Raw genomic sequence first — 10,625 nt, 5'->3', positions numbered from 1 at the left:
CTCTTTACCTTTTAAGTAATGTATCATAACTTTCTGAATTTGCCTTTGAAATCTTTCTTTCTTTATTTAATTTCAATTTATTAATTAATTAATTTTTTAGCTGTGCTGCATGGCATGTGGGATCTTAGGGATTGAACCCATGCCCCCTGCAGTGGAAGTGCAGAGGCTTACTGGACTGCCAGGGAAGGCCTGCCTTTTTAAAAAAATAATTTTAATTAATTAATTAATTAATTTGTCTTTTGGCCTCACCACGCAGCATGTGGTATCTTAGTTCCCCGACCAGGGATTGAACCCGTGCATTGACACTGCAGAGTCTTAACCACTGGACTGCCACGGAAGTCCAAAAAGAGGTATTAAATTAATTAGGTTTATTTGGTATGTTAAATTACATGGGAAGCATTGTTAAATGAGTGATAAACCTTCCTATGTTATATTGTAGGGGTAAATATTATTAATACAGGTATTCTAGAAATTATATGGAATTCCTAAAAATCTGGTATGTCCTGGCAAAATGTTATCAGTCATAATTCTAGTTATCTTAAAATGTTGTATGTCACAGCAGTAACCAAGCTTCTTTGTCAATTGCATTAAAATATGATCTTTATGCCTTTTAAAATCTTTTGTCATTTATAGACAGTTATTGTTGTATTGATGTTTTTGCAAAAAATAAAGCTTCATCTTCAAGATTCATAGAAAGGACTGTTTGACAAGTACAGGTTTCTGATAAATTTCAGATCATACAGCTGAACTGGGTAAGGAATTAAAGAATTTTAATGGAAACCCTGATGGCTTCATAAAACTGTTAACAAGAGATCAAGGATTAGTTACATAGGACTGAGTGAACTGCTGAATATGGTTATAATTTTTATGTTTTTAAAAATTTTTTGTCTGAAATGTTACTGGCTTTTACTCTGTGTTTTCCAGATATAAGGAAACATTTCCCCTTAAGCTAATTATGGCTTACAGCCTTTGGTAAATTATATCCTTGTAAGCAGAATTGAAACTTTTATCTTTTCTCTCTACCTCATCCCTCCAGAAATTGGAAACTCTTAGGTTCCCAGCAGACTTATCAGGTGAATAATGAAGGCCACCTCCTGACAAGTGCAGGAAACTCAAGATATCTTGGAAGCTTCAAGAAGAGAGGAATTCATTCAAATTTGTTGATATCACATGTGGAATTGAGTTATTAGCCACTGCAGCTGCTGACCTTTAACACACCCTGAAAGGAGTTCAGGACAGATTAGGAATAAGACTCTGGGAAAACTGGTAGAACAAAGCTTCAAATAGTTAAATATTTTCAGAAGAAATATTTTATAAACCTGGATTCTTGTGCCTTCCCATACTTAGAAAAGCACTAAAACCATTTATGAAGATATCTGTTCCTCATGACTAGCAGCAACCTTCTACTGAGATGTGTGCTTGGGTGTATGTACCCCCTTTGCCAAAAGCACATAGATATTGACCTCCCTCTTACCTCTTCTGAGCAGTTCCTCAGAGCTATCTGAGATGCTATCTCTTGGGCTATAGTCCTCAGTAAATCTCCAAATAAAACTGAAACTCAGAACTCTCACGTTGTACGTTTTTATTTCAGTAGAAGCCAAAACAGAGGTGTGATTTAAGAATAAGATGGTCAATGCAGTCAGATACTCCAAAAGGTGAAGTAAGACTGAAAAGTGTTAATCATATCTGATGAGTAAGTGCTGACCATAGTAAGAGTAATTTCAGTGAAGTGTGAGGGCAAATTCTGATCACAGTGAGTCTAAGAGCAAAGGGGGAATTGAGGAAATGCAGCTAATTCAAGACTGTTTTGCTTGGCTGTGAAAATGCAGAGGTGACTACAGGGGCGGAGGGGTGGAGGACTTGAAAACAGTGTAAAAGATTTGGGCTTTTGACCATCAGTGGATGGTACCAGGTGGGGAGTTGAAAGATGAGAGTCAACAGGTAGCTTAAACATAGAGATCCTCAAGGAATGAACAGATCAGCTCAAGGTTCAAATAAAAGAAGAGATTTCTTCAGAGTTTGGAGAAGGGAGGTGGGTGGAATTACAGACAAGGGGTGGGGAATTGAGGGAGTTCAGGAGTCACACTGAGTGGCCTCGATTTCCTCTGAAGAATAAGAGACAGGGTTTTCTACAGAGACCAAGGAGGGCGGAGATGGAGTAAATCACCTTGGGAGAGTGCTGAATGTTTGGGAGAGAAAGATTCCCAGGAAAAAGTAAAAAGGATTATTGAGAGTTGCTGAGGGCTTGGCTGAGGGTGTTTAACTGTGAATTCAATGTGGCACTAATCTCAAAACTTCTCCTTCCAATTCTGCCTTGCAGGGTGTAAGGTACAGAGAAGAAAGATGGAGATTGACTTCCACTTAAATTCCTATTCCCAATGGCCCAGACATACAGTTACGAAGGCATGTGGCCCAGTCGTGTGTGAGTGCCTACCACACGTTTATGACCATCACCAGAAGGGCCAGCATGTTTGTATTCTAAGATATGTTGTTCTGTAGAATCAGAATCCTAAGGCTTTTATAGAAATTAAATCATTTAAAAACAAAATTTATTTATTTATTATTTATTTTTGGCTGTATTGGGTCTTCATTGCTGCGCACGGGCTTTCTCTAGTTGCGGCGAGTGGGGGCCACTCTTCATTGCGGTGCAAAGGCCTCTCACTGCGGTGGCTTCTCTTGTTGTGGAGCACGGCTCCAGGTGTGCGGGCTTCAGTAGCCGTGGCACATGGGCTCAGTAGTTGTGGCTCGAGAGCTCTAGAGCACAGGCTCAGCAGTTGTGGCGCATGGGCTTAGTTGCTACCCGGCATGTGGGATCCTCCCGGACCAGGGCTCGAACCTGAGTTCCCCTCATTGGCGGGAGGATTCTTAACCACCGCGCCACCGGGGAAATCCCTAGAAATTGAGCCATTTTTTTTTTTTTTTTTTTGTGGTACGTGGGCCTCTCACTGTTGTGGCCTCTCCCATTGCGGAGCACAGGCTCCAGACGCGCAGGCTCAGCGGCCATGGCTCACGGGCCCAGCCGCTCCGCGGCATGTGGGATCTTCCCGGACCGGGGCACAAACCCGCGTCCCCTGCATCGGCAGGCGGATTCTCAACCACTGCGCCACCAGGGAAGCCCATGAGCCATTTTTAAAGGAAGGGAAAGAAGCCAGGAGATGAGAGGAGGGAATGGGTTATCGACTGAAGAACCTGCACAACGTAAACGTTTTGAGTTAAGTTTCATTCCGGGACCTTACTGAGCACTATAGTGGAGGAGAGCCTCTCAGATAGCTCTGAGGAACTGCTCAGAAAAGGTAAGGGACGAGCCAGGATATATGGGTGTTTTTGTTGGATAAAAACGTGTTATGGAACATGAAAAGATTACTGCTAATCACAAAGGACAGACGTCTCAAATTAATGATTGTAGTGCTTTCCTATGTAGGGGAAGATGCAAGAGTCTGAGTTCACTGAAATGATTCCTTAGATATGCATCTTAACTATTAGGGCTAGTATCCAAATCACAGAATGCTTCCTTGTTTTCTCCATCCTGAATTCCCCTCAGGGCACACCATCCGGGGCAGCTGCGATGGTTGATGGCTCGATCCTGTAGAACTGGAATGGGAGGCAACATTCCCCTTCCTCAGGGTCCAACTTATCTTCTCCCTGATCCATCCGGAGGGCAGGTGGCTGCTCGGCCGGTTGCAGGTGCAGCTCCTCTCAGTGGAGGAGGGCCCTGAGCAGGCGGGGCCTGGCGGGAGCGCCTCTGCCATTGGCCCAGCCCAGGCTGCACCTGCCCGGAGCCGGCAGGCCCTTAGCACAAAGTCCGGGGGCCCAGACCAGGGAGGCAGCAGTCCGTGGCAGCGCAGGTGGGTCCCCGCCCTCGGCCAGGCAAGATGCCCCTGGGGCTGCGGAGAAAAAAGAAATTCAATACCAAGGAGACCTCCCGGCTGGTGGAGGGCGAGCAGACGAATGTGGCTGGAGGCAGCCTTCCCAGCCTCCCGGCTCCCACCTGCAGGCTGGTTTTCCACACGCAGCTGGCCCACGGCAGCGCCACGGGCAGAGTGGAGAACTTCTCCAGCATCCAGGAGCTCTACGCCAAGATCGCGGGCGTGTTTGAGATTTCGCCGTCGGAGGTAAGCGCCGAGGGCTGGGGCTCAGCCTCTCGCTGCCTCTCGCCGCTTCTCCCACCGTCCCGCGCAGGTTTAAATTGGCTCCGGCTGGTTGAGCTTCGCTTCCCGGATCCCGACGTCGGAAGCGGGATGGGGTCCGCGGCTGCGAGCGCCCCAGGGGGGGCGAGAGGGCCTTACGGGGAAGGGAAGAGGTTAAGTCCCAGAACTGGAGAAAGTCACGTTCTCCAGGCTCGATCTGGCCTCTGGGAAACCCGGGACGACCTTTCTCCCTCATGCAAATGAGCATGCTCTAGTAACCCGAGATTCAGCAGCTTCGGCGCCTTCCCAGCGTCGAGATCTGGCGCGGCAAATTAACACCCTTCACTTTGTCTGGACTTAGCCCTCCTGCCTCCTCTGCAGGGGTGAGCGGGCCACGCTGAGCATCTCCGGGATTGGCGGGCTAGGGGGTGCCTTCCGGATGATACCAAACCAAGCCCCATTTTGACCCGCATATGTCATGTCACATGTCATCAACACTTTGGTATTTCCGGGAAGCTTATTATTCCAAGGGCGGATAACTAAGAGAGTTATACTAAACTACGCGGGACTAGTTGACAAAAATTTCAGAGGGAAAAGCCCCTCTAAATTTTACCTCATATCCTTGAAAAGGGACTGAAATTTGCTTTTATTAGATCGATAGCATGTGTGCCAGGAACTGGAGTTTGCTGTAGGATGATTTCCAAAGCCCTAGTTTAGGCGGACATTTATGTGACCACTTTTATTTATACTTACCCAAGCTAACTGCAAATGCAGGTGTGAGAAGTCAGTCCAAGAAAATATTTTGTCCATATTTCAAGGAAAAGCACAAGATCTTGTCGCCCTGGACTCCTGGGAGTGCAGAGAGCTGCCTTTGGGTGGCACAGAGCAGCATTTGGCTATCTATTCTTTAATGTTGTTTATCAGGTCAGTTCAAGCGAAATTGAGGTCAAGACAAAATTCCAAGAGGAGTTGAAAGAGATCTTGAAGCTAACCTTTTGTTCTTTCAGGGTTCCCAGCACTGAGGGGGCAAATCACAGACCCATTCTATGAATTATTTAGATTGATACAGAGTATTAACGATAATACTTCACGTTTGTATAGGACGTTTCAATTCAAAAAGCACTCTTGCAGGAAAAATGTTATTTGATCTTCACTAAGAGAGGTAGGTGGCAGAGAGTTCATTGGGTAGTTAAGGACAGGATTTGGAGACTGATAAACCTCACTGTGGATCCAGGCTATACCACTTACTAGCTGGGTGGCCTTGAAAAAGTTTAACTTTTCTCAGTTTCAGCCATTTGTAAAATAGAGATAAGGATATCTACCTTGGAGGGTTATTGTGAAGACTGGAGTGCATGTGTAAACCTATCAGATTGCATTGGTGTATGGTCAGTGCTTTACAAATTGTAACTAATATCATTAATACCTAATATCATTAATACCTAACAGTTAAATGAGTGGGCTGAGGTACAATGTGTCTGGCCTTTGGCCAAGGTCACATAGCTAGCAACAGAAAAGCTGGGCCGTTTATTTTAAACTTGGATCTTCTTGTTTCTAAGCTAAGTGAGCTTGTTAGCATTCTTAACTGACAACTTCAAATATCTGTCCTGTAACCAGGGACTCCAGATTTATTTACTTTGCATTAAGTCTTCCTCATCATAGTGTGATACTATTTTGAGTTCTAGATGCATGACTTTACTCAATCCACGTAATCCCTGAGAAGTATTATTATTATTATCCCTACTTCACAGATAGGAAACTAATGCTTTGAGGTTCAGAAAATTTTCAAAATTACATATAGTAAGTGGCAGAGCCTGTGTTTATTTAATTAATTTATTTATTTGGCCACGCTGTGCGGCATGTGATATCTTAGTTCCCCGACCAGGGATCAAACCCATGCCCCCTGCATTGGAAGTGCAGAGTCTTGACCACTGGACTACCAGGGAAGTCCCAGAGCCTGGGTTTAAACCCAGGTTTTTTTTTCTGGCTCCAAATTCCATAAAGTTATATTGCTTCCCAAGTTTTCCAGGGTGTCTCAGCAATAACTTGGCAACCATGTTTGGCATTTTAAGTTTGCAATGCACTGACTTGCATTAAAATTTCAAGGTAAACATTAGGTATTTTGATGTGCTTTATCAAAGTTCATAAATTTTTATAGCCTTAGATATATATATTAGTATGTGTATGCATATAATCAACATTAATGCAGGTTTTCCATCTAGACTAAAAAGAGTTAAGTATATTCAGGGTAAAGTATTGATCATCGTAGTATATGTCAGAGTATCTCAAAAGTTACTTTTTAAATGAATGAATGAATTTTTTTGGCTGCGCTTGGTCTTCATTGCCGCACGCAGGCTTTCTCTAGTTGTGGCGAGTGGGGGCTACTCTTCGTTGCAGGGCGTGGTCCTCTCATTGCAGTGGCTTCTCTTGTTGCAGAGCATGAGCTCTAGGTGTGTGGGCTTCAGTAGTTGTGGCACATGGGCTCAGCAGTCGTGGCTCGCGGGCTCTATAGCGCAGGCTCAGTATTTGTGGCACACGGGCTTAGTTGCTCCGCGGCATGTGGGATCTTCCCAGACCAGGGATTGAACCTGTGTCCCCTACATTGGCAGGTGGATTCTTAACCACTGCGCCACCAGGGAAGTCCTCAATAGTTACTTTTGAAACGAGTAATTTATTAAAATAAAATGCACACTAGTGAGATTCCATTTCTCATCCCATTCCCCCAGCAAGAGGAATAGTGGTATAAACTTTTGAGATGTCAGTGGGGAAAAAACAAAAAATTTCCCCCCTTTATATGACTATATCAGAAGTCCTGCCTTTTCTCTAGAGAGGTGGCTATAAGGATACAGATGGCACTGTATGAAGAGCTGTACTCTCTCTGCTAAGGAAAAGAGGGAAGGAGTTGGCCTGACCTGATGGCAGGGAGTCTGTAATGCGCCCCTGGCTGTGCGTGGCGTTTAAGGCTACAGGGTGGTCATTCCATCCTCACCATAGCACTGAGGCAAGGAGTCTTCTCATTTTGCAGTTGAGCTACATGAGGCTCTGAGAAGTCAAGTAGCTTGCCCAGAGTCACTGGACTCGTGTGGGGCAGAGTCGGGATTCGAATCAAGGTTTCCTGGTTCCAAGTTCATTACATAGCAGCTGTGGGATTCTTGGTAACTGTATTCAGATTCCAAATACAAACCCGGCAAAACTTTTTTAAACAAATGATCTTTTCAAGTAAAGCCTCAGACTCAGCCACCAAAATACTTACTACCTCAAAAAGATGCTGTAGTGAAACTGATAATTATGGATTTCACCTATTTCCTGGTTCCTGAAGGAGGAAGTTAATGAAACCTATGAATCACTTGCAGGGTGCAGTCTGTAATCATTACCTTGAAACAGATGGCCAATTATGCAAAAATCCTTTACAGCTGATATCATTTTTCTAAACAGCTAAATGAGCAATTCAGCAAAAAGAAAAAAGTAAATCTCATCTAAAAGAACAGTTAACTCATAAATGCTGGGACAGTTTTATAAAACATTTGATACCATCTTTTAAAATATTCAGGATTCAGGGACTTCCCTGGCGGTCCGGTGGTTAGCACTCCGCGCTTACACTGCAGGGGGCATGGGTTGGATCCCTGGTTAAGGAACTAAACTCCCGCATGCTGTGAGCAGCCAAAACAAAAAAAAAAAAAGAAAAATTTCAGGATTCATGTATGAGTTGATTACTAAACTCTTGAGCTGTAGTCATAAAATTTGTTGAAGGGGCCTTTTGAATATTTTGCTACTGTAATTGTTTGACAAGTAGTTTGTGTCATGACATATTTTCTTAATTCTCTATTATGTGGAAAGATTGTGGGGAAAGAGTGGATTTGAAAGAGTTTATTAAGAAATCACTTTTGTAGTTAGATACTTGTCCAGAAGCTGAAAACTCTATAGGTTTCAGAAATTATTAACTTTGATTTGGTTACATTAGTTTGTATATGTTGTAATACTAAGTAATTCATTGAATGAATGGATCAAGCAAATACAGCCCCTTCTCTCTCAATACATAGAGCATTCAAATAAAGCAGTGTACTGGGGAAGAAGAAGAGTCAAGAATTGTGATTTTAATTTCAAGCCATATGTTCAACATGCAATTATGCTATTTCTGTTAAAAAAAAAAAAACACCAACAAACCTTCTCTTGTCACCTGCCCCCATTTCTTATGCTATTACCCCATTTCTCCTTTATAGCAAAACTCAAAAGTTTCTGTCTCCAATGATATATATTCTGCATCTCATCTCCCTGCTCAAGACTGATAGCTCCTCATCTCACTTGGAGTAAAAGCCAAAATCCAATGATTCTTACAGGCCCTGTGGCCCCTCTAACATGCTCCAGCTAGCCTGGCCTCCAGGCTGTTCCTTGAACTCTGGAGCCTTAGGGCTTTTGCACTGGCTGTCTTCTCTACCAGAACCTCTCCTTGGCAAAATGCTCTTTTTTTTTTTTTTTTTTTTTTTTTGGTTACACCTTGTGGCTTTCAGGATCCTAGTTCCATGACCCGGTATTGAGCCTGCGCCCTCAGCAGTGAAAGCGTGAGTCCTAACCACTGGACCGTCAGGGAATTCCCCGAATGCTGTTCCTGAGGTTTGGTCTAATGTCACCTTCTCAGTGAGGCTGGTACTGATCATCCCATTTAAAATTACAGCACCCCCTAAAAACAAAACAAACAAAAAACGAAAAGAAAAAACAACCCCCAAATTATAGCACTCCCTATTCCCTTTTTATTAAAAATAAATTTATTTATTTATTTATTTTTGGCTGTATTGGGTCTTCGTTGCTGCATGCGGGCTTTTCTCTAGTTGCAGTGAGCCGGGGCTACTCTTTGTTGCAGTGCATGGGCTTCTCATTGCGGTGGCTTCTCTTGTTGCGGAGCATGGGCTCTAGGCACACGGGCTCAGTAGTTGTGGCTCGCGGGCTCTAGAGTGCAGGCTCAGTAGCTGTGGCACATGGACTTAGTTGCTCTGCAGCATGTGGGATCTTCCTGGACCAGGGCTCGAACCCGTGTCCCCTGCGTTGGCAGGAAAATTCTTAACCACTCTGCCACCAGGGAAGTTCTTATCCCCCTGTCTTGACTGATATAAATGACTGCTGCTCCTTTTACCAACCACAGTTTTAGCTCTGACAGATTTCCCCACCTTGTAGATAGTTTTATTAAGATACTGAGTCATAGACTTGTCCCCAGTTCCTGACAGCAAACCTATGCTGTCCTAACATCACCTAACACAAGCCCAAATCTTTTCTAATGCCCTCTTACTCAGACCCTCCCCCACAGTTCTCCATGGTGTGCTGCCTCCCTTGTTGCAAGCAGCAGTAAACTAGAAATGAGAATTCCTGGTGGTTTTTGGTTGGAAGGCATTGACAGTTGTCACTGCTGGATTTTTACAATGCAGATTCTAAATGGTACCCTGAATATGGTTTCCCTGATTCCACCCATCCTCTATTTTTAAAAAAAAGTAATTAATTAATTTATTTTTGTCTCTGTTGGGTCTTCATTGCTGTGCGCAGGCTTTCTCTAGTTGCAGCGAACAGGGGCTACTCTTTGTTGTGGTGCATAGCCTTTTCATTGCAGTGGCTTCTTTTGTTGTGGAGCATGGGCTCTAGGCGCGCAGGCTTCAGTAATTGTGGCACACAGGCTCAGTAGTTGTGGCTCGCGGGCTCTAGAGTGTAGGCTCAGTAGTTGTGGCTCACGGGCTCTAGAGCGTAGGCTCAGTAGTTGTGGCTCACGGGCTTAGTTGTTCCACAGCATGTGGGATCTTCCCGGACCAGGGCTTGAACCTGTGTTCCCTGCATTGGCAGGTGGATTCTTAACCACTGCGCTGCCAGGTAAGTCCCTCATCCTCTATTTTAATATTGATTCTCAGATCATACCAATCTCAAAAACCTACAAGGCTCCCTGTTACTTACTGTCATATTCCTTTCGGGTTGCTATTAAAAAGATACCACCAACTTGGTAGCTTATAAACAAGAAAAACGTATTACTCGCAGTTCTGGAGGCTGAGAAGTCCAAGATCAGTGTGCCAGCATGGTTACCTCTGGTGAAGGCTCATTTCCTAGTCCATAGTTGGCACTTTTTTCTCTGTCCTCACCTGGTGGAAGGGGCTAATGGTCTTTCTGGAGCCTCTATGATAAGGCACTAATCCCATTTATGAGGTGTCCACCCTCATAATTTGAACAATTCCCAAAGGCCCCACCCATTAACACTAGGATTTCAACATTTGAATTTTGGGGGCGGGGACATAAACATTCAGACCATAGCACTTACAAATAACCCCCACCAGCCAGACAACATCTCCTAGTCCTGCCTGTCTCTTTAGTCCTGCCCCATGCCTACTACTCCAGTCTCATCTCCTAACAATCCCCTTTTTATTCCAGAATGTTTAACTGTTTCATTCCTCTATGCCTTTTCTCATGATGTTCTCACTTCCTTTTTTTTTTTTTTTTTTGCGGTACGCGGGCCTCTCACTGTGGTGGCCT

General features: G+C 44.2%; 1 protein-coding gene across 2 annotated transcripts in view; it reads left to right on the top strand.

The window, feature by feature from the left end:
• The first annotated feature begins 2,917 nt into the window (after window positions 1-2,917).
• GIPC2 (GIPC PDZ domain containing family member 2) overlaps window positions 2,918-10,625 on the top strand; it is a 90,949-nt gene continuing 83,241 nt past the window's right edge. For both annotated transcript variants that reach the window (XM_024119978.3, XM_055084507.1), the window contains exon 1: window positions 2,918-4,112. In XM_024119978.3, coding sequence (XP_023975746.1) covers window positions 3,873-4,112 — 240 coding nt within the window. In that variant the 5' untranslated portion in view covers window positions 2,918-3,872. The remainder of the gene's footprint in view (window positions 4,113-10,625) is intronic.

Source organism: Physeter macrocephalus, chromosome 4, assembly GCF_002837175.3.
Source record: "Physeter macrocephalus isolate SW-GA chromosome 4, ASM283717v5, whole genome shotgun sequence".
Lineage (NCBI taxonomy): Eukaryota > Metazoa > Chordata > Mammalia > Artiodactyla > Physeteridae > Physeter > Physeter macrocephalus.
This window is presented reverse-complemented; position numbering and strand designations above follow the sequence as displayed.